We start from the raw sequence: 27,996 nt of genomic DNA on the forward strand, positions 1-27,996 counted from the left end.
TCAGCAAACACCTTGGGGCTGAACGTGACAAAGCAAGAAGATGGCCAAGATTAACACGCAATTCTCCCACCCTGCGGTAAGGACCACGGACAGAGATCTAGACCACGTTGAAAATGGCCTCAGCAGGTAAGATGGACTTTCCATTTTATGCCCATAAAATGAGTTGCTTCCATAGCTATCTAGGCTGTGGGGTAAACAGTGCCTTAGCCTGTGGCCAACCACAGGTTGGAGGGTGCTGGCTCTTCACAGTGCTCCTTCTGACTTCACTTATTTCATCTCACTTAAGCTTCACAACCCACTGAAGTAGTTTTTATTCTCATTTTAGAGAGGTGGAAAAGGAGGCTCAAAATGTTATGTAACTCCTAAAAGGTAACAAAATGAAGATTCAAATGCAGCAAATTAAATTTTACAGTAAAAACTTCTCCAAACTTCCTTACTTTCCCATGTACACCTCAGACATTTATTGGACTCTGTGCATCAGCCATTGTCCTGGGCGCTAGGAATGTAGTACAAATCAGATACCCTGTCTCTCGCTTCCAGTGCAAGGTCAGGATTCATGCTGTGCTCATGGTCTGCAGGGAGTGGGCTGTGCCTTGCCAGTGCCCCATCAATGACATCCCCGCACAGGCAGCCATAAGGAAATCTGGGCCTTGAGTCCTACTTCTAGCCCTGTTCGTAGTTTACTAGTAGACTGGGGAAAACCCACTTAATTTCTCCATGCCTCAGTTTCTTCAACTGCAAAATGGAGCAGCTTCTTTTCCAAACTCCTGGCACAATGGTGAGGAAGCGGGAGTGTACCTGTTTGGTGCAAATGGACTTACGTTTTCATGTTTCTTATATTCTCAAACAGTTGATTGAGTTGAACCATGAGAAACTTTATTTCCTGTATTTATGTTATTGTTGTCCCATATATATAACACTGAAAACTTCCCCCTCCCATGAAAACTTCTCACTCCCATGGTAACTGCATATTATCCAATGATCATTAAGTGCAATGATAGTCCCTCAGTGCTCACATCCCTGGTACTGGGCCCTCATCCACCATTTCTCCTCAGTTACTAATGTATATCACCTCTTCTTTCAGATGCACATTTGTCTGTTTGTTTTTTCTGTCTAGATTCTTGGTCCCACTCCTTAGCTAACCCTGCTCATGAGTGATGGACAACAATTTCCAAAGAGACTGTGTCTCTGTCACGACAAATTTATGTAGTCCTAGGACCCCACCTTTGGGGATTCAGGCAAGGGGAGGAATATCTCAAAGCATCCCAACAGATATTTATTGCCTCCAATCATTTTAACATGGTGCTAGAGCCCCAGGAATTTTTCATATGACTCAGGGCCATCAGAAATTCTCATTCTACTCAAATTTCTCCCTCCTAACTGGCCTACTGTCGATACCTGTGTCCCACCACTGGGGACTTATTCCTTTAAGTTAAGTCATTGCCCCTAATTTAAAAGAAAAAAAAAAGAACAATCTTAGGACAGAAATCTGCTATTAAGACTTTGGTATGCACGAATAGCTTCTTTTTCACATCTGTGCTAATAAACCTCTTGGGGCAGGGTGTTCAAAGAAGATGGGGGTGGAGGGGAGAAAAGGTCCACACATGGGGCACAGCAGTAAAATGAAGCTCCCTGGGCAGCACTGGGCTCCTGAGACCTTGGGCCCAATGGGAGAAGGACAGAAGCTGTTAGGATCAAGAAGAATTTGAAGCAAAATGGAACTTTCCCCCATTGCTTGCTTTTGTCTTGAGTGGGACAGCATCAGAGCATCTCATAGAACTTCCAGACTCCCTGGGGCTGAGAACAACAGGGACTTAGTCTGTCTCTTTATGGTTAGATACTCGAGAAAAGGCAGGCCCCATTGATGGGCTGGGGCTCCTGCCCAGAATGCCTGCTTGACCAGACACCACCATGGTCCAGCTCTGCCTGATTTGTCCTGGCTCTGCCTCAGCCAGTGGCCTACAAGCCCAGCCTGAGGTGTGGGCTATTCAAGAGAGCTCACAGGGTCTCCTGGAAGATGACCCTTTGTGAAATAAATTGCTAGCTCAATTTATTTAAGTTGCTAGCTCAATTTAAGCCACATGGACCCCAGCGATGGGCCTCTGGCTCCCAAGAGACTCTCTGTGGGCTCACACTGGGTTTATGCACACTAGGAGCGTTGGACAGCCACATAGAGGCTCTGAATTGATGCCCTTCAACAATGCTATTTACCATCTTCATGGATAGGAAAAAGCCCTTCACTCTCCCTCCTATCCCCCATCCCCGGAGCAGCGTGATAACAAACAGGCTCAGGGTCAGGCTGGCTGAATTTGAGCATTGGCTCTGCAACTGACCAGCTCTGAAAAGTTGTGCAACTTCTCCAGGCTGCTCCTTCCTCATCTGCATAGTGGACTAGTACTGACCTCAGAGGGCTGTAGTGAGGTTAAAACAGGTGAAAGCTCTCAGCACAGTCCCAGCTGTGTAGAAAGTGTTCAGTCAGTGCTCACTGTCAGTCTTGGAAATGAGTCCCCCTCCTGTGGGCCTTCCCTCGTGTTCCAGGCTGGAAGCCTTCTCCTCCTCTGAACTCAGCTCCAGCTGTCCTGACATCTGGATTTGGCCATTTCCTGCCTGTGACCAAGTCATGCTTTCTCAGCCTGACCACTAGTCTGGTCTCACTGAGTCTCACTTGGGGTGTTGCCCAACCACTCCCGTGGTAAAAGCTTGTTGACAGATTAATACAAAATCCCATGGAGACACTATGGAGGTTTTAAAAGGAGAGAGAAAAAGAATGCTTCCTTCATGAGACAGATGTTTGCTTTATCTTATGGAGGCAGGACTGAGTTAACAGATGGAAGTTTCTAGAATGGGTTCCTTCGTGATACCAAGGATTGAGCATGTGTGTTCAGGCTGGGGGATGGAAGAGCCTTGGGCCAGAGGCCAGGTCCAGGCCCTTCCTCTGCTTCCCAGCACAGCCTAACATCTGTCTAAATATAAACTAGTTTTCCCTAGAAATTTATTTGAACAGGGACTTTGGCACGTACACATAAAAATTTTAAAGTTTCAAATCACTATTTTAGGGGAGGAAACAGTGTTTGAACAAATCATAGATCCTTGCTTTAAAACTCAAATCCAGGGGGGTGGGAGACTGAGATAGGCCAGTGATGGGTATTAAGGAGGGCACGTATTGCATGGTGCACTGGGTGTTATACACAACTAATGAATCATGGAACATTGCATCAAAAACTAAGGATATACTGTATGGTGACTAACGTAACATAGTAAAAGATTATTATAAAATAATAATAATAATAAAAATAATAATAAAACAAATTCTTTGGGGGGCACTTGGAAGTTCACTTGGTAGAGCATGCGACTCTTGATCTCAGGGTCATGAGTTCAAGCCCCATGTTGGGTATAGAGATTACTTAAATAAACTTTTAAAAAATAATAAAAAACAAAATTCAAATTTTTTTAGAAAGCATGTGTGAGAAATAGTTGTGTTTGTCCTTAAATATTAATCATTCTTTGTCCTCAATGATATCAAGAAACTGTGCTGGAAACCTGTGTGTCACTGTGACCCTTTGCTGAATGCCGCTAGGAGGGAGGAGCTATCATGTCCCCATCCCCTGAGACATCCCTGTCTCCAAATCTTTCACCAAATTGGAGAGGCAGGTTTCTGTTTCTCCTTTTTTTTTTTTTAAGATTTTATTTATTTATTCAACAGAGATAGAGACAGCTAGTGAGAGAGGGAACACAAGCAGGGGGAGTGGGAGAGGAAGAAGCAGGCTCATAGCGGAGGAGCCTGATGTGGGGCTTGATCCCATAACGCCGGGATCATGCCCTGAGCCAAAGGCAGGCGCTTAACCGCTGTGCCACCCACATGCCCCTCTGTTTCTCCTTTTTTAAATTATTGGGATCACTTTCCTAGTGACAAACCATAAGGATGGATGAAAAGATTTCATTTGCACAAAAAAGTCAAAATGCTGGAAATACCAGAAATAAAAATGTCTTGAATTTTTCTTGGCTATTTAGATCTGTTTAGTTGACTTGATTATTTAAGAGCGGTCTGGCATATTTGAAAAGATAATGCAGTAGGGAAAGACTTCAGAATCTGCGACAGAGAATTACCATGAGGACTGAGTGCACCTCAAATCTCAGATCAATCTCCTGGTGTAGCTATTTTGGGCGAGCTTTGGGGCATAGGGGTTTGTGTCCTACCAAAGAGAAGCCTTCTTTGTGCTGCTCTCCGAGCAGAGCCCAAAGCAATTATCACCAAAGAACACCATTTTCAGCCTGCTTCCCCAGACTGAAGACAAGTTCCCTGGTCACCTGTGGCCAAAGACAGTGCGGGTGGGTCATTCAAGTTCCTCAGAGCTGGAGAGGAGGAAAAGAAAAACAAGGTATCATCTTCGCCACCCTTGCTCTCAAAGGTTTGTTTACTCTTTAATCTCCAAAGTCACCAGAGGAAGACACCAGGTGCTCTGCAAAGTGCAAAGCTGACGACAAGTTGCAGTTCTGATGAGCACCCCTGTCTTCTCCCAGTGGGAGGGGAAACCTTCACCTCACAGACACAAACTTCCTCTTTATAAGAAAACTTAGAAGATGTGCATCGCAAGTTGAAAATTACCTTCTCTTTCGAAAACAGTCACATCGTTGGGTTGTGATGGCTGCCCTTGTTCTTGCTAATTGCCAACTTCACAGAGCTCCTTCCTGCAAAGGCGTCATCACTGTCCTGCCACCTACAGTCGGAGCTGGCAAGCGGGGGGCAGCTTCCGGGTTGTCCTGGCCTGATCGGCTCCTTTGTTTTACAGACTAGGCCCCTCAAGTCCTGGTCCTAGACCCCTCTGCCAGCTCCTGGCAGGACGAGGCCTGGCCCCCGGTCTCTCTTGCCTCTATATTTCTCTGGGAGGTTCTGGATCCCCATTCTTCCACTGGTTGCCAGAGTGGCTCCCCTTTTCTCAGTACCTGTGGGTCCTTGGGGACTCAAAGTGTTACCTCAGGCATCTGGCTCTTCTCTCTTCCCATCTCCTCTTCCATCTGCTTGGTAAAATCAGTTTCTCTGAGGAATAACTAACTGGGTTGACTATTTAAATACCCCCACATGTTGAACAAGACTCGGGAGCTAGAAGACATCAGAGAATTTCAAGCATCAAAAAAAAAAAACAAGTGGGGAGATGGGTCAAAAAGAATAGGCCCCCTTGGGTCCCTTGAACTTACTTCCTAGAAGACTTTCCCTATTCTTCATAGTGAAATGTGCATTTTCTGGACTTGGCTGTTTGAACAATACTTAAGTTGGTATAAAATCACCAGCTTTTCCTTTACTTCCTTTTTGAAGACTACGAAACTTCGGGTCACGTACCTAGCTAATAGATGTTAGGGTTAGGGATTCAAACCCATGCCTCCTGGCTCCCCACTCTGCCGCCTACCCTTCAAGCAAGTGTCCTAGGTCCAGCCCCCACATGGGAGCCCTCACCGCTGCCAGGAGCAGGCCTGCTTTGGAATCTGGGGGGCATTTTGTCCTCACATCCTCATCAGCTCTGATGTCATTGATTCCTTTGCTACTAATGCAGATAAATCTGTTCTCAGGATGTGCCCTCACGTAATTAACAGAAAGCAGACTGGGCAGAAATGCTGGGCCGACTTCTTGGTGCCCAGATCTCCCTAAGGAAGTGCTGGTGGGGACAGAACACCTTCACCCTTGGGATTGCCTCCGGATCTTCCGGGCACACATGCCGTGACGGAGCTGCAGCCCAGCTGTTGGTTGCTGCTCCCCTCACCCCACCACATGCCAGCTGCTAGGATCCAGGGACTAGAGATGTGGACTCACTCACTTGCCCCACTCTCCCTCCTCTGGGAACTGCCCCGGGGGCCTTGGAATGTGCATTCCACATTCTTAGTATGCTGATTATTAGAAAGGCAAGGGGATCAGAGCTTCCTAACTGCAGGGAGACTTCTGTCAGGGTTTTTCATGTGTCGCAGGATGAAACATCAGTGGTCTTTTAGGGGTAGAGAGGGAGAATTCAAGTAGATGGTTTGAAAATAAAGAACCATGCCCACACAGTATAGCCAGGTGGACCAGAGCCGTGTCTCTAGTGGCATGCCACAGGGCTCAGTCCTCAGCCATGTCCTAGTAAACTTTTGCTTTAATCAGTGCCATATATGAAAATACAGAGAGCAGACAGAGTGGATGATGAGAGTAGACTTTGACGTGGGATGGAATGACGTTCAAACCTCAGCTTTGCCACTCGGCCGGATGATCTTGGGGAAGTTATTCAACGTCTCTGAACCTCAGTTTTCTCTCTTATTGGATGGTTTTGTGGATTAAATGATAAGATCTATGTGCCTGGCATATAGTAAACTCTCGGTAAATGGCCTGTGGTTTGTGTATTGCATGTGAACAAGATGGAGTTGGGAGGAAAGGTTAGCATGGCACCACTGCATACCAAGGGTCCCAAAACATCAAGTGGCTCAGATAAATGGAAAGGTCCAGAACTTACTTCCAACAAATCAATTGTACATGCACAAGATAGGACCTTCTGGCTTAGCAGCAGCCTGTGTTACAGGACTTTGGGTTGAGCTGATGGTAGTTGGTGATGGTAACACCAAACGCACACAAGGTCACAAACCTACAGTGACCTCTGGCTTGGGGTCCAGTCACAGAAGAGTGGTCTCAGTCTCCTTGCCCAGCCAGGCAGGAATGTGACGGGGAAGAGCCTTGAACCTGGTCAGGCGTGGCTGGGTGAGCTGGGGGCTTCCAGCCTGCAGAAACAGATGTGGCGCAGGTGTGAGAGCTGTCCCTTTGTGTCCCATCTACATGAAGAGAAGATGAAGTGGCCCGCCTCTGTGTAGTTCCAGCACAAAACGGAGCCTTGGCCTGAGGAAACTGAGGGAGGGAAGAACCCACTACAGAGATGGCCCGGCCGGGCCATGGGACGGTCGTGAGCGCCCTGCGGCTGGAGATGGCAAGGAGGTTGTGGAAAGAGGAGTCAGCAGATCTGCGGCTGGGATTCAGGACTCTGCCTTCTAATCCCTCACCAAGGAGAGAGAGAGCCTTCTCCTGACATTAATTATTGCTTACTTCCTCAACTGTGTTGCCACCTTGTTAAGAAGGCTGATTAGGTTGGAATAGGTCACGTGATGGAATTAATTTGTCCTGCCTGGGCTCTTCAAGACTCATAGAATGAAGTGCAAATCCCTAGAGGCCAATGCCTGGATGGCTTTTAATCAAGCTGATCAAATTTTCAGCCCTAGGAGATTTTAAAAGACAGGGAACGAAAGCAAAATATGCCCGAACACATTGGTCTGATTCCGGGCAGTTCCACAAACACCAAGGCTCTGCTGATGTGACTGGTGCTCGCATTGAGCTGTGGGCCCCTGTCCTATGTGTGCCCCTGCTTTTCACCGTGAACTAGACGGGTGAGGTCACTTGCCCAGTCTCCCACTGCAGGGGACAGAGGTTAGGGTTTGACAAAAGGGCCCAGGAGAAATGAATTGTCATGCGAAAGCACTGTACAAAAGCACGTGGAGGGCTAGGCCAACTCCCTCCGATATTCTAGGACACCCCTCTTAATCAAATACCGAATGGGCTCCTGGGAAGGCTGCTGGCCGAGCACAAAATACCTGCCCAGATAGTGTGACTGTGGCGTACACACGTCTGGCCTTAGCAGATAGGATTTCAGTATACAGAGATGTGTTTGAACCAAAATTCTTGTTCTGGAATCACTGCATAGAAGCAGCTGCGGCGGCTCCTGATGGCAGGTCCTGGGACACCCCCGCCAGGAGCTCAGATGAGGACCGTGTGCTGTGGGCCTGCCCCCCTTAACTCCATGGGCAGTGGCTGGACAGGCTACCTTCCGGGGTCAGGCTTGCTGTAAAGGAAAGGCCACGTCGAGCCTAAAAGCTGGGATCTGCTGGATCCTGCTGGAGCACGGACTGACAGAGTGAAGACCGGGGCCGGCGGCTTTCTTCATTAAGCAGGACATCTGGCCAGCTCATCCCTGAGTGTGTCCAGGAGGGGATGAGCTTGAAATCAATTTAGCCTGCTGCATATTTGATTTCCTAGGGTCCACTCGCCGAGCGAGGAGACGTCGTCAGAACTGCAGCAGGAGATCGCCATGGAGACCAGAGGACTGGCGGAGTCCAGGCAAAGCTCCTACACCAGCCAGGGGCCCGCCAGGTAACCGACCAGGCTCAGTGCTCACCTTGGGAAGAGGGAGACCGAGGCAGGAGGAAGGTAGATGAGTCTCAGGAAGAGATGGGGGCAGGGGGCGGTGGTGGAGGTGGAGTTGAAGATTTGGAGAAGAAAAGGGGCAGGAGAAGAGCAGTCAGAAATCTATCCCTGAGTAATACTGTCTCAGGTCAAGCGTTCCAAGCCGAGAAAAACCTAAGACAAACTGCTGTTATCTGAAATTGCTTTCATAGAAAATGATATTGAAGTACTTGCCCGAGTCTGGAAGAATTTAGGAAAAAGCCAACCAGGAAGGGTTCCCAAAAGAATTGAGAAACAAGACCAGCCAGCCTCAGGAGAGCACTCTTGGACCTCGGTGGCACTCAGATGGCCCTAGGGGCAGTGTCGGCGACAGCCTCTGGCAGGTCCTCTTGGGTGCATGTCTAGACTTCATAGCTCCCGTCCTTGCAAAAGGATTTGCAAGATTATCCAGGCTCTGAGCCGGTATCTGCACTCGGGCTCCGAGAGCTGTGCCACCTTGAAGAAGTCATCTTACCTTTCCAGATCTCATCTGGAGACGCGTGGAACAACGTGAGGCCGGCATCAGAACCAAGTGCTGACTCACGACAGGTGCTCAGCAAACGTGGGGCTTGTTATTTCCTTCCACCAATTTTTTTTTCTTTTACCAATGCTGTAGTTTTATAGTCACGTGTTCTACAGTTTTTGCTTAAGATCATTGCAAAAATTAATTCCTCTAGTTATTCTTCGTATTTCTCATTGTGGAGGAATATTTCTTTCATTAGCCCCTCGTAGCTGGGCATTTCCATGATTTCCAGTGTTTTTGTCTTGCTTATAAAATGCTGTCTTGAGGCTCAATGATTGCAAGGCAGAGGACACCGTCACACCAGCTCATATTGAAAGGCCTGGGGGAGGGCTGAGGCAGGAGGCCGGCACAAGCTCAGACAGACCACCTCATGGGAAGGGAGCCAATGGGGCTCATGAGAGGGAAGTAGGGGAGGCACCTGCCTTCTTCCTCTCTTTTTCTCCTGGAGTGTCATGATCTTTCTGATTTTTGTTTTTTTCTGCATGTCTCCTCTGTTTCTGGCTTTCTCTGTTCACACATCGGCAGGCACAGCTGAAAATGGCCTTTGTTATATAATCTTGAGTTGAAACACCCAACCCCATCTTGGAGTGGTTTTTAGTTCAGAGGCTCGAGTGACTCTGTGGGTGTCTTGTCCATTCCCGGGCCTGTCGGCTGAAGCTGGAGTGGGGAGCGTGACCTGGGTTCCAGCCCCTCCACAGCGGGAGGATGGGGGCGGGAGGAATGTCCAGAGCAGAGAGGCTGGGCTGGGTGGGCACCTCCACGTCTGTCTGCCGCAGTGGCTGTCAACATCCCTGTGCGTGGAATGTCTTCTTGCTTTAACTTATTCTCTGAGGCAAAGTTCCCAAGTGTGTGATTAGGGTCAAGGCAGGTGACAGCTCAGGACCTTGTTCTAGGTTGCTCAGAATTTTTTTGATCGAGAACAGTGGCATGCGCTGTAGGTGCCAAGTCAGGACACCCAGAGGTCAGGCTCTCTTCTCATTCCCCTCTGGAAGAGATGGGGAAGGCTTCTCACGGAAAGCTGGAGCTGAGGCAGGCTCTGAGGATGTGGTATGACTGGTCTCAGGTGCTCGCGGCCCTGGCTCCAGGAGACGGGCCAGAGCAACTTGCAAGGGAACTTACGCACCAGCCTGGGGAAGAAACAAGAGTTTGCATAACAAACAATAAGACAAGGATTAGGGAAAAAAATCTAAGTTGTATCTGAGTATTTGCTCCTTTAAACCTTGTTCTAAATTTTATCACCATTTTCAAATTGGACTTTTTTCCTATTCCTATGCTTACCGGTCATAACAAAGAGCCCTACAAAAGGAATAATAGGCAGAAAAGCTGCTAATGCCCCCATTTGAACGATCATGCCTTTGGCAGAGTCCAAGTATTAAAAGGACAAAGTTAGAATGAAAACAATGTCCCTTATCTAGAAAGCTCTGCCCCAGACTGCAGGTGATGGAGGAGAAGGGAGTAAGGCCCCGGCAGAGTGGAGAAGCACACCTGAACCCAGGATCCCCGGGACCCATGTCCTGCCACTCATCTCTGCTTCCGCCGCAGCCCTGGGAAAGAGGGCTTTCCATCTCCTTCGTCTCTGCACTGGCTCCCTGTCCATGTCCTTCTAGGATGTCTCGCCTGTTCATCTCACTGCGAGCATGGGCCACCAGGCACTTACACCATGAGGCCCAGAGAACAGACTCCTTCCTGGAGCGTTTCCGCGGAGGTGAGCTCAAGGAGGTGTGCAGCCGAGAAAGCAATGCCCAACCAAATGCGGGCAGCCAGGAGCCACCAGATGGAGGCAGAAGGTAAGGAAGGGATGAGCCGCCCGCACCAGGCGGGAGTGGAGCAGGACACACTGCTTTGTGCCTGCGGCTTAGATCCCCTGTGTGGGTGGCCTGGAGCACCAGCCTTGCGACCTGGACCTTGAAGGAGGTGTCTGGGGTGGGGAAGTACTGCATGCTCCAACAGTCACCACCCCCGAGTCCAAGAAGGACTGAGGAGTGAACCCTCAACCAGAGTCCCCAGCCTCCTTTGACCATGCACAGAGTTCCCACCAGTGCCCCCTGGAATTGGTGCTCTCAGATGCATCTGGGGATGCTGGCCTCATCCATCTGTCTCCATCAAAGGACCCTCATCCTAAATTGCACCGTGACCCACCTTACTAAAAACCAGGGGCTTTATTCCATAAGCCTTGGGAGTACCTAAATGGTACCCACAATTTTATGCATAGGTTTACATACAATAAAGTCTGAAGGTTGGTCAGAATGTTCGAGAGGAGCCATCCATATCCCAGATCAGGATAAGAACCATGGGGGGTGGGGAGCGTAGGTGGGGGTAGAGTCGGGCATGGGGAGAGTGTTTGCTTTTTGGTAGGAGAAGGGTCGGCAGAATAAAGGCCCCGAGCATCTTCATGCATGGCCCACCACCTGACTGGGGGCCGTGGCTGGTGCAGACATTTGAGAGAAATCTGCAGGTGCTGACTTACACCCCCCACCCTCACACCCCACACACAGAGCTGCTGCCTCCCCTCCTCTCTTGTTCTTGGGAAGTCTCCTCAGCCTGTGCTCAGCAGGGAGACCACTGGGCCACCACAGATTGGATCCAGTGACACGGAGCAGCAGCAGGTCTCTTTAGGACACTCTGAGGAGTTGGAGAGGAGGAGAGGTGAGATACGGAGGGGGAGGCTGGTCGCCTCTAAGCCTCTCAAACAGGAGGCGTCTTGCTCAGAATCTGCATTCTGAAGAAGGGGGCTTAGACCTTTTGGCTGAATTCTCTAGGTAATGCCAAGATTTATAAGCTGTAAAGGTGAACACAAGCACTGTTGTTGCAGAACAGATGGTCCCTATATAATTGCTAGAGAAAGTCCTTTGAGTTTTTCTGTCAAATGAGCAGAAGAAGGGCTCAGGTGCGAGGGGCTCAAACAGGCATCCAAGGGCCCCTGGGGAGGGAAGGTCATGCAGCCTCAGAGGAAGCAGGACGGATCTTCCTGGTGCTTCCGCTTTGCCGCCCTGTGTGTATGTTCGTGTTAGAGGTTATTATAGATTCTGCAGTAGATTGCAAGCTGTACAAGCATATTTAAGATAAAATATGAGAGTTCAAGGAAATTTCTTGCTAGCAACCACTCTAGGAGAGCCACATTTAGTCTGCCTGCTGGGAAAGGCATGAGAATTGCTTGCTGAGATGCAAAGTCCTGGCATTCTCGGGCTCACTTTTTCACCAGGGCTTGGGAAGGGACTGCAATGGGCCTGGGTGCTGGTGGGGACGTGTGCAGGGCCATCCCAAAGTCCCAGGACCAGGCATCCTAGACAGAGAGGGAGCTCCGTGACTGTGAGGCCTGCGTGTTGTTGGCTACTGAGCCAGAAAGAAAGGAGGGATGGCAGATAAGGAAGAAGAGAACATAGAGGAGGAGGAGGGGAGAGAGGTTTGCTACCAAGCCAGCCAGACTGGTTCAGTTCCTGGTGGGCATGCAGAGACTTCCTTTGCTAACACGATGAAGTTATCTTCTCTACAACCTTAGCCTAATGAAGATGAACACTGGCCTCCTTGTCCACTTCCCAATGTGACCAGATGAGCAGTGGGTTGAGCTAGGACCCCATCAGGGCCAGGTCCCGACTGTACCTCGGATGCCTGGTCACTCACCAAGGTTCAGAGTGGGTAGGTGCATGCGATGGTTCAGGATGGTGGCTGATCAATCAGGGAGGCTTCCTGGGGGAGGAAGACTGTGGATTTTCCAGGCGAATCTCATTGGCAAAGCAGAATGTATGCAAAGACAGGTCTTGGTTATTCTGTTGGCTTGGCCTCTTATAAGAGACCCCAGACAAAGAGATGTAAATACAGGCCACTGCATCGCAGGGAGCTACACTTTCTTTCCCAATTTCACAGGGGTTGGGAAATTCCTTGGGGGACTTTCTGATGATCAGAACCTCTCCCCCAAACAAGCAGTTAGAGCCACATCCTGTATGGTGAGAGGGAGACTTGATCAGGGGTGAACAGAAGTACCAGAATGACATTCGGCTCGATGTTCAGCATCATAGAAGAGAAGAGGCGCCCTGAGAGCCAGGCAGGAGTATCACTGGCCACTGGCTTTGGTCCTGACCATCTTCTGGAATGGTCTATGGTGATGACAGGCAGCTGTGAGGCCACGCCGGCGTTCTTAAACTAGCTGTGTCAAAATAACGCGCGTAATAGCAATTGAGCACTAGGAGATAATGCCTTTCACACCAAGAAGGACTGTGCGATTCGGCTTTAAATAAACGTGCAGTTGGGTGCAAAACCAGCCTCCACGCTCTACCCAATTCTCACATAGACCAGGGATGGCAGGCCCGGAAGTGTTAAGATTAATGTGGGGACAGGGGCCCAAGGCAGGATAGACTCAAAACTGGGACAGTTCTGCCCACGGTCTATTTTTTGCCCGCAAGTCGGAAGCAGCTGCTGCGATTGCATTTTCAAGGTGGGGGGAGGGCGCCTTCTGAGAGCCGGGCCCCCGCGCAGAGGAGGGGAGTTGCTGCGGCTGCTGCGCATGTGCGTTCGGAAGGCGCTCAGCGCGCTTCACCCGCGTGCACCCGGAGGGCAGGTGCACCTCGGCTTCCTGTCTGTGCCCCTGGTAGCTCCCGGCACACTGCTGGGCACATGGTTAAACGGAATGAAATTGAGTGGAACGTGAGGCCAGGATTGGGTGGCATTCACATAGCAACTCTCGTTTACTCAGAAGACTCAGTTTAGCCATATCTTCTTCCTCTCTTCAAACAAGGCTTTACTAGAGCTACTAGAGCTAACCAGTCACAAGAAAATGTTTGTTCCGGATGCTTCGAGCTGTGTGGAAAGGCCCAGGGGACAGGGGAGGGGGGTACCGGAATAATCACTTGGGGGGAATGGTCCCCAGCAGTTGGAACTGAGCTCAAATTCCCATGCTGCATTCTCTTTACTTTCCTGCAGTGGCTGGCCGCTGGCCAGAAACAACACCAACACCTGCAACAACTCAGAGGAGTGAGTACCTCTGCTCCCCAGCAGAGCCCCCTCGTCTCCCCTCGTCCCACTGGCCACCTTCTTCCCCATAGATGCCCCAGCTCCTCCTTCCTGCTTAAACGCGGCTGCTTCCCACCGTCCCGGAACACAGCTAGACTAGAATCCTGTTCCTTTCATCCAAATTCCATCCCTGTGGACAAATGGGGAAGGAACCTGGTCTGTATGACTTCCTGGAGCAAGTCATGTTCTCTCTTTTCCCTCACGTTTCTCATCTATAATGCCAAGGGTTGAACTCCATAAATGTCTTAAGCTTTGACATCCTCTATCATTATGCATCTGAGGGTGCAAACTGGGAGCTCCTTTACAGAGCTGTGGATATTCTCCTTCATGATGAGAATGCATTTTCCATCCTACGACCTCAAGCTCCAGGGTGCCCCAGGGAAATGCCCTTGTCCTCAGGCTGATCCGGGCCAGTTTGGAGTGTGTGATCAGGACAGTGGGAAGAGGAAATTTAAATATTTCCAGAGAATAGCCTCTTGAAATGGTGACCTGCTGTAATTACTTTTTATCACCAGATGCTGAGCTGGCAGGTGTGTTTGAGGTGTGATTCTGGCAAGTGCCCCTCAAGAGCCCAGGGAGGACGTGTGCATGTGTGATCATACACGTGTGTTAGCACGTGTGTATACCATTCTCCAGCCTTCTTTATGGAGTACCATGGGCGTGGGCACAGAACTCTTAGTTGGAGCTTAGGGGAAAAAAACATCAATATCAGCAAGAAATCTGAATTTCCTGACTTCCATTTGAAAGAGAAGTGTGAAAGCTTTTTCCTATTTCCCTTTTTTCCTTGGGTAGAAGTTTTTCTCATTTCCTTTGATGAAACTTAGTTGCATTTTGTTTGCATAAATGTGGATATCAAATCCAGAGATGCAAACGCCAGCAGTCAAGATAAATGAAGTTATTTAATCTGCAAAATAGCAGCTATTGTGATATGTGCTTGATCTAAAGCCAAACTTGATATTAAACACCCTTGAAACCCCAGTGTTGAGTCCCACAGTCAGAGAAGGGCTCAGGGCCCTGGAAACCATGGACAGAGGTCCTGGGGGTCTCTAGCCTTCTCTGTTCTGGGGCTGGGTTATAGGCGAGGATGAGGGGGGAGGGGTGTTGGCTGCATCAGGCTCTTACAAATCTTTTCAGATGGGTTCAAATCCTGGATCCACACTGCAGGCCAAGGACAGAGGGACAAAATTGGGGACTGTCCCAAAATGTGACAATCTGGGCAGAGAGTTACAGAAATCATTCTTATGGACGTCCTTCCCCATTCCTCCACCATGTTTCCAGCATTTTCACTTAGTCTCATTGGTCCTGAATCATTTCACTCTCCCGGAGCAAACTGTTCCCAGCCCAAACTGGCGTTTTGCGGTTCTGTATAGGTCTTTCAGGGCAGTGCTGGGTGGATTCAGGGATGCAGTTGGATGGCGCTGGTGCTTTCATAGGCCCATAGCAGGTTGATAAAGGGGAAAGCCCAAGGCCTGTAACCCCCAGCCACACATTCTGGCCTGGTGTGATTAAACTCCCGGTGGGTCCAAGCATGCCTGATAAGTTTGTGGGCAGCGCCCTCTGCTGGTGCCTTGACATTAAGACTTCAGTGGCAGAAAACCCTTCAAGGGACACTTCATGGTAGATTCAAGAGGACAGATGACTGTCCTTGCTCTTCTCATTTAACAAGTTTAATATTTTTAAATTTGTATTCAATATATTCATGTACTCACTGTCAAAGCTTGGAAAACATAGAAAAGCACCCATGAGCATATACCCTCAAAAAATATATTTCGTTTTAGTAGTAGAATCCCATTATCAGAGATAACCCCTCTTAACGTGTTGGGAAATATCCCTCCAAGTTTTTCTATATATACTGAATAGATAGATAGAAAGAATATACTACATATAAATATATAATGTATATACTGGTATATACTATAATTATTATATATTGTATATAATAACTATTATTTTTATTATTACAACTACACACACACACACATATATATATATATATATATATGGCGATCAATATATATCGTTTCTCTCTATATATATTACCAATATATACATATGCTGGTTAAGTGCATTTGTATCCCAATTCAGCCACAAAGAGCTTTGTGACCTTGGGCACGTTACCTGACCTCTCTGTGCATCAGTTTCCTGACTTGTAAAATAGGGTTTGTATTAATGTCTTACTTGCAGGGTTGTGTGAACACTAAATATGTGAATACATGTACAGGGCTCAGAACGGTGCCTGGTACATAGTAAGTGCCCAATAAATACTGACTAGTGAGGTAAGCAGTACAGTCTCACCTCCACCTCTCTAAGGATGGCTACATCCTAATCTCTGGAACCTGTGGAGAGATTACCTTAGATAGCAAAGGGGACTTTGCAAGTGTGATTAAATTTGAAGACCTTGGAGATTATCCTGGATTATCAAGTGGGCCCAGTGTGATCACATGAGTCCTTAAAAGCAGAAAGGGGGAAAGAAGAGAGGGTCTGTGAGATGAGATGGAAGGAAGGAGGAGGAAGAGGGATTTTCAATGTGAGAAGGACCCAACCAGTAATTGCTGGCTTTGAAGAAGGAGAAAGGGGGACACCAGGCAAGGAATACAGCAGCCTCTCCAAGGTGGGAATAGCCGCCCATTTTCAGCAGCAAGAACGCAGGGACTTTGGTCCTACAGCTTCAAGGAGCAGAACACTGCCAACAACCCCAGTGAGCAGGAAACGGATTCTCCCCCCCGGCCTCTGGAAAGAAACGCAGCTTGCACGCACCTTGATTTTTGTCCAGTCTGACTGACACCAGACTTGTGATCTACAGAACTATGAGATAGCACAGTTGGGTTGTTTTAAGCCTCTACGTCCACGGTAATTTGTCATGGCAGTGACAGAAAAGTAGCAACGCAGGTTTGGACGCCAGGAGGGGGCTACTGCTGAAATAAATACCAAACGATGTGGGAGTGGCTTCGGAGCCGACTCCAGAAGAATTCTGCAGAGCATTCTTAAAAAAAAACAAAAATAAAAAACAAACCAAAAAACCTAGATTGCTTTGAATAGGTTGGTAGTAGAAATATGGATATTAAAGACTCTGCCAGTGAGTGCTCAGAAGGAAATGAGGAGCATTATAGAGAAAACCTAAATTGCCCAAGCACCTTGTTGCTTGAATGGTTATCAACAGACTAGTAGTAGGGACCCGGGTCTTTAAGGATGCTGTGGTGAGGACTCGCAAAAAAAAAAAAAAAAGGAGCAGCCTGTTGGGAACTAGAGAAAGGGAGCAAGGGGACTCTTGCTTTACGGTGGCAGAAAGCAGTGCAGTTGCATCCCGCAGGCTGGGCGAAAGCAGAACCAGTAGGCCATGAGCTTGAGTACTTAGCTGAGGGTATTTCCAACCAAAGGTGTCGAGGTCCAGCCTGCTGTCGTCTTGCTGCTGACGGTAAAACCCAAGAGGAGAGAGATACATTGAGGGAAGAATTGTAAGCAAAAAGGAAACAGGACTTTGCGATTTTGGAAATTCTCAGCCTACTCAAATGGAAAAGATAACTAAATTTTTAACTGTCAGGAAAGCGTGCTTTGAGAAAACGTCCAGGGTGTGGTTGAACAACCTTTTGCTAATACCTCAGAAAGATCAAAAGTTCTGAGTATTCAACAGAAGACTCCCTGAAGAGATTAAGGGTGTGACTCATAGCTCCCCTCTGTCATCCCAGCAGAAGGCAAAAATAGAGCAGGGATTTCTCAGACAGATCTGTGGATGAGCCACTTGTCTAGCACAGTGAATCCCTCTGATGTTCATGACCCGAAATGTTCTGGAAGATTTTCTACCAGCAGAAACACTGCCAGCTTGGACCTGAAGGGGCAGAAACAGCATGAAGTGGAGGGAGACTGTGGGACCCCTAAATTTTCGATGCAGGAAACAGGTTGATTAGAATATTCAGCTACAAACAGACAGGTGCTCCCTTTAAGGAGGAAGAAAGGATGGCTCCGAGGGCAGATCCTTGAGCCCAGAGGGCAGAGGCGTGAAAACCACAGAGGATTTACTCTCAGGCATTGAGACAGAATGGCTGTTGCCCCACTAGGTTTCAAAATCGCTTGGGACCAGTCACTCTCTTGTCCTTGGGTCTTCTCCCATTTTGACTGGAATACCTATAACTGATATCCTATACCTGCCCTCCCCTGGTATCTTTGGAGCAGATGATTTGTTTCAGTTGCACAGGTTTACAAGTAGAGCTACTCACACCCACAGTCTCACCCATACCTGGTTCAGATGATAAGACTTGGGACTTTTGAGCTGATGAGACTTCCATGATACTTTTGGACTCTGAGTTGATGCTATAATGGGATGAAACTTTGGGGGATCTTAGAATGAGGGTGAATGCATTTAGCCCATGGGATGGACATAAGTCTTTGAAGGCCGAGGGACAAACTATGGTAGGTGGCACAGTGGCTCCCCCAAATGTCCATGCCTTAATCCTCACCTCCTGTGACTACATTACCTCACACAACAAAAGGGACTTTGCAGATGTGATTAAATTTCAGGACCCTGAGATGGGGAGATTAACCTGGATTATCAAGGTGGGCCTGGTCTAATCACATGCATCCTTGAAAGTGGAGAAGCTTTCCAGCTACAGAGAACCGGAGAGATGGCATCTCTAGAAGGACTCACCTGCTGTTGCTGGCTTTGACCATAGAAGAAGCACACCATGAACTAAGGTTGCAATCGCCGCTAAAAGCTGGGAATGCCCTCGGCTTACAGCCAGCAAGAGAATGAGGATGTTGGCCCTCTGCTGAAATTCCACCAACGATGCAAGTGAGCAGGAAACAGATTCTCTCCTGGAATCCTCAGAAAGGATCACAGTGCTGCCGACGCCTCAACTGCAGCACGGGGAGACCCATGCCAGACTTCTGACCTATAGACCTGCCGTTTGGGTTGTTTTAAGCCACTACATTGGTGCCGATTTGAAAACTCACACAGCTATTATTCTGAGCATTTTTTGCAGGCTGCTTTTAATTTGGCAAAATATTAGAAACGTTTTCCTGTGTCACCAAATACTCTCTCACAGCGTCCTTTCGGGGGGCCTCATAGAATTCCATTGTTGACGAATCTCCTCCTGCTGCAGGATTGGACTGCTTATGCTTTTGACGGTTAGAAGTCATGGTAGTGGTTATTTTTCCATACACACGTTTGCACCCATCTTTGATTATTTCCTTAGCAAGTGCTGTGTAAAGTATAATGGTCCTCTTCAGTGAGCGTTTAATGGACGGGTGCTTATTTCTCAACCCGGGCTTCCTTCCAGGTTGAGGACTAGGGGGATCAGAGAGATATGTGGATGATTCTGGAGGGTTCCCTGGAGGGTTCCCAGGGTTGTTTACCTTTCCGCTTGGTTTCCTCAACCATTCCATGGGCAATAATGCCTGCCTTGCAGAACTAGTATAACTATTAACTGACAATATATGTATATACACATATCAGTGCTAACCCATAAAGATATGCCATAAAGAAGAGGAAGCAGAGTAAAGCCATGTATTGAGGAGACAGCTGCACCCACAGGACCTCCCTGCAGATGTGGATGGAAGGGGGCTACCTAGCCCCCAGCCTCACAGTCCAGCAACGTCCGGATAAGTGTCTGAACATGGCTGCGTTTGCCTCAGACGACTCTAAGCTCTGCTGTTCAATGGCAAACCTGTTCCTGCCTGTGTGTATAATGCTTCCCTTCGCCTCCCGGCTTCCTCATCGAGGGCCAGGCTTTCACCTGATACACAGGTGGGTTTTGAGAACAGCCAGCAAGCCATACCCTTCCCTCCAGAACAAAGAGCTACATGTGACTTCCGAAACCCCGAGTGACTTTTCCGCCTTCTGTGTGTGGATGTGGGTTCACTTCCCATTACCTCAAAATGGCTCTGGTCTCAAGCTCTTTGTGACTTCCTAGGGGCTCATGAAAGTTGGCCAGAAATTGTAGAACGTTAGACGGGACCACTACGTATACTTGAATGAATACAGTGTTTGCTTTAATGGGGTGGTTTACCTCAAACCTCAGGAAGAGTAATAGCAATAAAATCAGTAACCTCGTTTCATCCCCGTGTGCTAGAAATATCCGTTTCCTACACCGTGCGCTCTCCTGGTGACCGTTACCCACCCTCTCCACTGTGGTAGTGTCCTTGGCCTATGAAAATTGTTAAATGTCCCCCTGTATCATCCAGTGACAAGGCGAAAAAGGAGGAGAAGGAGAAAAAGGAAGAGAAAGAGAAAAACTGCACAAAACAAGAGGAGTAAGTACTGAGGAGAGCTGCCTCCAACAAGGGGGTGCAGAGGTCACATCAGGCCTGGCCCCTCCCCTGGTCCTGGGAGTCTAGGAACTGTGTTGTCAGACCTTGGCATCGGCCCTGGAGAGGGGCTGCCTAGCGCTGTGGGAGAGCAGTTGGCCCCAGGTGGGGATCAGGCTTCCTGGGATGGTGTGTGGGGCCCACACTGCAGGGAGAGTCCTGCCCCAGCCCTGAGCACCCAGAGGGGGCTTACAGCTAGAGAGGGCTGTCTGCAGCCTTGGGTGAGCGATTAGGGGCTGTCCCTGCGAGCCTGCTCCTGTGCACCCCCACCCCACGTTCCCTTTGCCTGTCTGTACAGTCGGGGTAAGCTGAGGCCTACTCCTGGGCACTAGGAGATACTATTCTCAAACTTCACTCCAAACCCAGTGGTGATGTGCGTTGAGAACATTCCAAAGCCCTGTCAGTGAGCTGTTGATTTGCACCTGCTGAGTCAAGGCAAAGGTGAAAGGCATCCGGGGGTCTCCTCTGGGGCATGGGAGCAGCTCTGCAGGCCTGGGCTAGCTTGTGGGGCATACAGGGTGGGGGAGAAGACACATGGACCCCCAAAAAAGAAGAATCTCCAGCACCACTTCTAAACTCTAATCCTCAGGAAGTCCTGAAAATGAACACAGAAAGCACCCTAAGGTATTGCTTCCTTCGGTTTTGGCCCACACAACCTAGATGATTCCTAGCCTAGTTGGTTTTTGACGGAGAGGCAGGATCCAAGCGGTTGGACGCGAGTCTTCCGATCATCTGCACAAATGCAGTTAGCTCCCAAATGCACTGCTTCAGAACCACTGAAGTGCACATCTCCAGCCCCAGCCCTGGACGGGGTCTGGGTGGGCCCTGGAAATCAGCGTTTTCACAGAGCTCCCCCAGATGGTTCCAACATTACCACGCTGCATTTTTTCCCAACATGCTGAAGGACGTGGGTGATACCATGGGCACATGGGAATGTCCCCACCATGATCTTATCGTCAACTGTGGCTTCCTGGGGAGCTGACCTAGGAGGGAAGGACCTCCGCAGTCTGCCCTCTCCCAGCCTGTCCCCCCCAGGCAGGGACACCCGATGTGACCCCCTGAGACTGACAGGACGTGTCCCTCGAGTTTAGCCTGCAGTTGCCCTTGGGTCTCTAAGCTAAACCAGATCTCGAAGACTGTCCAATGCTGTGACCTTTCAACACACTGCATTGTTTGTGTGTCGGTGTTTCCAGAAACAAGAAGGACAGCGTGGTGGTGGATCCGTCCAGCAACATGTACTACCGCTGGCTGACTGTCATTGCCCTGCCTGTCTTCTATAACTGGTGTCTGCTGGTGTGCAGGTAGGGGCGGGGCAGGGTCTCCACACAAGGAGGGGGTGAGGGTGGAGGGGCCGGGAAGGGTGAGGGCAGTCCAGCCTCAAGACAGAGCTCTGGGTCCCACTCAGGGGGCTGGATTTCTGGGCCCTATGCGGCCACCAATCAATTGAGTGTCCCCACTTCTCCATCAATACGAAGGATATGAAAGAGGAGCAGCAGAGTTCCCCGAAGCGCTGGCGGGAACCTGTGCTTGCTATGACAGCAAGGGTCCTGTCACCTCGGAACATTCTTAATCCAGCTGTAGGAGGAAGATGCAGGGGCGAGTAGCTACTCTTCTGAGGGGAAGCAGGTGGGGACTGGGCATTCCTGAGCAGCCGACCAGACAAGGATGCGGGGGCAGGGCACAGTTCTCTGATTGTAAGCTGTGTTGCGATGCTGGGGTGCAAGCTGCTGCTCTTGTGAGGGCACCTGGGGCCTTTGGGGTGCTCCTCAGGAGGCCTGCAGGACAGGGATGCAGGGCGAGGGTAGCTGTGGGCTTCGGGAAGTTCCCTGCAAATGTATTTCTGGGATGCAAAGCAAGCTGTTGCTCTTGGGGGAGAGCTGGAGGCTCTGGAACTTTCCTAAGCGAGCTGTAGGAGGCAGGTGCAGGGTGAGCTAACTCCTCTAATAAGGGATCGGGGGAGGGAGAGTTTAGGGTGTCCTAGGAAATCTGCTGCTTGGGAATACAGGGGCAGGATGCTGCTCTCTGACGGTAAGCTGGGGGTCTGGGCTTCCCTGAGCAAGCCTACAGAATGGGGGAGGGGGTGCCGTGGGGCTCTGTTCTTCTGAGGGCAAACAGGACCTTTGAGCATCCCTGAGCCAGCCGCAGGACAGAGAGGCAGGGCAGGCTGCTGCTGTCTCAGGGGCTTTGGGGCATTTCTGAGAAAGTCTGTAGGAGAGAGATGTAGGGATACCTGTCTCTCCTCTGATGGGGTTGCTGGGAGTCTGGGTGGCGTATGAGTCAGGTGCGGGCCAAGGATGCAGGGACAAGAGGTCGTGTTTCCTGATGCTGCACTTTGGAGCCTTCCTGTGCAAGCCCACGAGGCAGGTGTGCGGGGGTGAGCCGCTGCCCTTCCTGTGGCAGGTGAGGCTTTGGGCGCTCTGGACGGGGAGGATGAGGCTGCTTTTCTGAGGGGGCAGGGTTTGGGGAAGTTCCTGAGCAAGGAGTTGGAGGCCTGAGGGGCAAGCCGCTGCTCTTCTGGACCCAGGCAGGAGGCTTTGGGGCTTTTCCAAGCAAGCTTCAGGGCAGGATGAGAGGTGAGCTGCTACTCTCTGAGAATAAGTGGGGGCTTCAGGGCCCTTCCCAGCAGGCCTGCAGGACAAGGATGCGGGCTGAGCTGCTGCTCTTCTGAAGATGGATGGGGGCGTGCGGGGAGAGCAGGGGGACACTGTGACAATCCTGAGCAAGCCTGCAAGACGGACAGTGGCTGCTTCTTGGGGATGGCGAGGAGACATACTACTGTCTGAGTGGAAGTGGGGGCTTTTGGGATTATCTGAGCAGGGCGGGGGGGGGGGATCTCCTGCTCTTCTGAGCAGAAGTGTGGGAGTGAGAAGGGGAGAACTTGGGGCTGCTCTAGCCCACCTGCAGGATGGGGATATGTGGGCAAGCTGTTCCTGTGGCGGGGGGGTTGCTGGGGCTGCAGGAACCTGCTATTCTGAGGAGGCAGCGGGGGGCTCAGGTTGCTGAGCCAGCTGCAGGGTGGGGACACAGCCAGGGGCTGCTCTTTTGAGGTGAAGAGGGGTATCTGAGAGGTACTGTCTGTATGAGTGATAGTGAGCAGAAGGATGTAGAAAGTAGAAAATATTTACTGGCTTGTTAGTTGTTAATTTCTGAGAAATTCCTCTAGTTTTGTTGGCATTTGACCCCAGAAAGGGCAAGCGCCACGTTTCGGCACATGACTCCACCCGTGAGGCCTAGAAGAACGGCCCCTCCCGGGATCCCAGAGCTCACTGTTGAGAGGCCTGGGGCTCTGTCTTTGGGCCAGAAAAGCTTCCCAGAGCTGGGTCTCCTCATCAGAGCCTGGGGTGATATCGCTGGGGCACAAACCGTGCAGGCCGGCCTGAGACCAAGACGAAGGCCGCAGTGTTCAGCCCAGAGCTGGCGTCTGCTTCCAGCCAGGCCCCGGACATGCGCACTCCTTCCCTCGCTTGCTTAGGGCCTGTTTCGATGAGCTGCAGTCTGAACACGTGATACTGTGGCTGGTCCTGGACTACTCGGCAGATGTCCTCTATGGCTTGGATGTGCTGGTGCGAGCCCGGACAGGTGAGTGGGTCCAGGCCCAGGGACTTCTCTGCGCCAGGCCACAGACCCACCTCATGCATCAGGAGGGGGACCACGGGGACCACAGGGCAGGTTCTGAGATCCAGAATGGTGGGCATTACCTCCCTCTGACCACGAGAGCCCAGGCGGGTCTGGGGAAGGCCCAACAGTGAGGGTGTCGTACTGCTGTAAGCTCCTTCTGCGGTGACCCTTTAGCCGAAGTCAGGATACCTGGGTTCTGGTCTCTGCTGTCCCAACAAACTGTGTGACCTTGAGCAAGTCGAGTTGTCTCTCTGGACCTCATTTGTATCACCTGTGAAATAAGAAGGCCAAACTGTCATCTCTCAAAGAACCCCTCCAGCAGCGACAGTTCAATGTGGCGAGAAACAGGAGGGAGAGCTCCGTCCATCTTGGAGTTCCTTTCCCCAGAAAGTTGGAGGATCCAGGTCCTGTTACTCTCTGGTTTTAGATGGAGGAATAAAATCAGAAACAGGGCCCAGGTGAATGATGACTTCCTCAGATCGCCTCTGGTTGTGAGTGACTGCTAAAATCCCCCATGTCTGAGGGTCCAAACTGTGTATCCTTGGGGCACCTTTTTCTAATCTGCACAAAGACATCACATTAGCTGGCAGGGGCCTGGCTTGTCACTTTCAAGATTTTTGAGCTAAAAACCAGGCCATAGTTGTCATCATAAATACCACCACATTGCAGCAGCAAGCCTTCACGTGGCTTCATGGTATGCAAAGCATTTCAAGCACCTCTTGGTTTTTCATGAGAACTGCTGCATGAGTCAGGAAGTGCAGGCAGGACTATCTCCATCTTGCTGATTTAGAAACTGAGGCCCAGAGATGCTGGCCCAAAGTCCACAGTCACTACCCGGCAGGGCCAGACCAGCGCCCCCTGCTTCTACACGGTGCCCAGCATCATAAGTTAGAAGACCTCTGGGGAGCCTGGATGGCTCAGTCTGTTAAGCATCTGATTCTTGATTTCAGCTCAAGTCATGATCTCAGGGTCCTGGGATCGGGCTCTGCCTTGCTCCCAGCTCAGCAGGGAGTCTGCTTGTCTCCCTCTCCCTCTGTCTCTCCCCCTGCTCGTGCACACTCTCTCTTAAATAAATAAATAAATCTTGAAGAAGAAGAAGAAGAAGAAGAAGAAGAAGAAGAAGAAGAAGAAGAAGAAAAAGAAGAAGAAGAAGAAGAAGACGACCTCAAGTATGCAGCTGGAGGCTTGCAGGAGTAACTTAGTCAATCCTGGTGGTCTGCCACTTCGTGGTCACATAAGCCTACTGAGACATGAGAGCTCCCTGGGTGGCCAGACTCATCAAGCCAGCTATCCTTGTTTCAACAAAGCTTCAGTGAGACCAGTTACCCCGCTCAGACAGGGATCTCACCCGTTTCTGCGCTTGGGTACTATCGCTGACAATCTAAGATTCAGCAGGAAGCCTAGAGGGGAAGCCTGGTAGGCACAGAAACCAAGCGGCCATGGATCATACTCGAAAGGGGAAAAAATCTCCAGAATCAAGAGAGGACATTATTAAGGAAGTAGGGAGGAGCCCGGAGGTGCTAGGAGTGCTGTGGAATGAGCTAGGTACTCAACAAATACAATGCTAACCAAAAAATGAAATGGGGAATTGGGGCCTGGGAAGCGGGGTGTCCCTCCCATGTGACAAGAAACTTGATGCTTGCTTTTCACAAAGGGGGCAGTCCCGCCTCCACCAGCCCTCAAACGGTGGCCCTGGATCAGCAGCAGGATCACCCAGACCTCGTTAGACGTAGACCCCAGACCTATGGAACCAACTGTGGGCATGGCCCAGACTCTGGGTTTCACAGAACCCTCAGTATGAGTCTGATGCTTAACCAAAATCTAAAAGACATTCATCATATCATTCCCTCTACTTTTGTGCATGTTTGAAAATGTTTAAAAAAAAAAAAAAGAAGAAGAAGAATACAAGTCTCAGCCTACTTGACTGATTTTACCAGTAATAATGCCTCACGACTCTCTGATGTCCAGCTCAGCTCCAGGCCAGTCTCACGTTTCGGGGGCAGATCTCAGCTGCATATGTTTTCAGAGCTCTTGGGATGACAGAAATGTGCAGCCAGGAAGGAGAACTACGGCTTCCCTAGGCAATGTTTGTAAAAGGCAGGTCGTGCAGGCCCTATTAGTGGCTGGTGAAATCCGTTTGGTAGGCCAGGCACTTCTACAATGGTTATCATTAATATTTCCAAACAAACACAAAATCAGAGACAGTAGTATTATAAACCCCCATGTACCTTCACCCAGCTTCAGCAGTTACCAGCATTTGGCTAATGTTTCTTCTCTCCCCCCCCCCACACCCTTTTCTTGGCTGGAGTATTTTAAAGCCAGTCTCAGACAGTAACCGCTTTAACATGTATCTCTAACTTTAAAGGATGCATTTTAAAAATGTAATGTCCAGGGACTCCTGGCTGGCTCAGTCAGAAGAGTATAAGGCTCTTGATCTTTGGGTGGTGGGTTCAAGCCCTGCACTGGGTGTAGAGCTTACTTAAATAAACTTTATATATTTCATTATATAGTATATATATTAAATAATGTATATATACAACACATCCATTTATCTTTTAAAATTTAATAAACATTCCTTGCTATCATCTAACAGCAGTCTGCACTCAAATTTACCCAATTATTCTACATTTTAACTGAATAAAATAGGTCAGAACATTATAGACGAGAAAATATCAGAGTGCATTTTTGTAGTAATAGGTAAATGTGGTTTTTTGAAATTGTTTCTGTCACGTATGTATAACCACGTCTTTCTTAGTTACGGTGTAAAATGTTTTTCTGTAGGCCACGGTCAAAAAACAAAAAACCCAAAAAACAAAAAAACAGCCTCTTTAATGCCCAAGTGACCTCCATCTTTTTCTTTAGGCTTCCTTGAGCAAGGCTTGATGGTCAAGGATGCCCAGAGGCTGTGGAAGCATTACACAAAGACCGTGCATTTCAAGCTGGACATATTGTCTCTGGTCCCTACAGACCTGGCTTATTTTAAGTTGGGTATAAATTACCCAGAACTGAGGTTCAATCGCCTGCTGAAGTTTGCCCGGCTCTTTGAGTTCTTCGACCGCACAGAGACGAGGACCAATTACCCCAATTTGTTCAGGATCGGGAACCTGGTCTTGTATATCCTCATCATCATCCACTGGAATGCCTGCATCTACTTTGCCATTTCCAAGTTCATTGGTTTTGGGACAGATTCCTGGGTCTATCCAAACATCTCAAACCCAGAGTATGGACGCCTCTCCAGGAAGTACATTTATAGTCTCTATTGGTCCACCTTGACCCTGACCACCATCGGGGAGACCCCACCCCCTGTGAAAGACGAGGAGTATCTGTTTGTGGTCATAGACTTCCTAGTGGGCGTCCTGATTTTTGCCACCATTGTTGGCAACGTGGGCTCCATGATCTCGAACATGAATGCTTCACGGGCCGAGTTCCAGGCCAAGATTGACTCTATCAAGCAGTACATGCAATTCCGCAAGGTGACCAAGGACTTGGAGACACGGGTGATCCGGTGGTTTGACTACCTATGGGCCAACAAGAAGACGGTGGATGAGAAAGAGGTGCTCAAGAGTCTCCCAGACAAACTGAAGGCCGAGATCGCCATCAACGTGCACCTGGACACTCTGAAGAAGGTCCGCATCTTCCAAGACTGCGAGGCAGGGCTGCTGGTAGAGCTGGTGCTCAAGCTGCGGCCCGCAGTGTTCAGCCCAGGGGACTACATCTGCAAGAAGGGGGACATCGGGAGGGAGATGTACATCATCAAGGAGGGCAAGCTGGCTGTGGTGGCGGATGACGGCATCACCCAGTTCGTGGTCCTCAGCGATGGGAGTTACTTTGGGGAGATCAGCATCTTAAACATCAAGGGGAGCAAGTCGGGGAACCGCAGGACAGCCAACATCAGGAGCATCGGCTACTCAGACCTGTTCTGCCTTTCCAAGGATGATCTGATGGAGGCTCTCACCGAATACCCGGAAGCTAAGAAGGCCCTGGAGGAGAAGGGACGGCAGATCCTGATGAAGGACAACCTGATTGACGAGGACGTGGCCAAGGCCGGGGCGGACCCCAAGGATATCGAGGAGAAGGTAGAGCACCTGGAGTCCTCCCTGGACACCCTGCAGACCAGGTTTGCTCGGCTCCTGGCCGAGTACAACGCCACCCAGATGAAGGTGAAGCAGCGTCTCAGTCACCTGGAAAACCAGGTGAAGATCTGTGGGAGCCACCCTCTGTCTGACGGGTGTGCTCCTGGGGAGGCTGAGAAAACAGAGACCAAACAATAGTGAAAGGCAGAGGTCCGTGTCCTGTTTCCCAGAGTCAGCCGTTGGTGTGA

General features: G+C 49.7%; 1 protein-coding gene across 2 annotated transcripts; it reads left to right on the forward strand.

Moving 5' to 3' along the window:
* The first annotated feature begins 40 nt into the window (after positions 1-40).
* Positions 41-27,959, forward strand: CNGA3 (cyclic nucleotide gated channel subunit alpha 3). Of its 2 annotated transcripts, XM_008699792.1 has the most exons (8): positions 41-126; positions 8,042-8,155; positions 10,358-10,537; positions 13,668-13,718; positions 19,935-20,003; positions 21,251-21,358; positions 23,530-23,636; positions 26,538-27,959. In XM_008699792.1, exons 1-8 carry the CDS (start codon positions 41-43, stop codon positions 27,944-27,946), a joined length of 2,124 nt encoding a protein of 707 aa, XP_008698014.1. In that variant the 3' UTR covers positions 27,947-27,959. The 2 variants fall into 2 exon arrangements, with proteins under 2 accessions (XP_008698014.1, XP_008698015.1); XM_008699793.1 differs by lacking the exons at positions 13,668-13,718; positions 19,935-20,003.
* The last annotated feature ends 37 nt before the right edge of the window (positions 27,960-27,996 follow it).

The sequence above is a fragment of the Ursus maritimus genome, unplaced genomic scaffold, assembly GCF_017311325.1.
Source record: "Ursus maritimus isolate PB19 unplaced genomic scaffold, ASM1731132v1 scaffold_6, whole genome shotgun sequence".
In the NCBI taxonomy this organism is placed as follows: domain Eukaryota; kingdom Metazoa; phylum Chordata; class Mammalia; order Carnivora; family Ursidae; genus Ursus; species Ursus maritimus.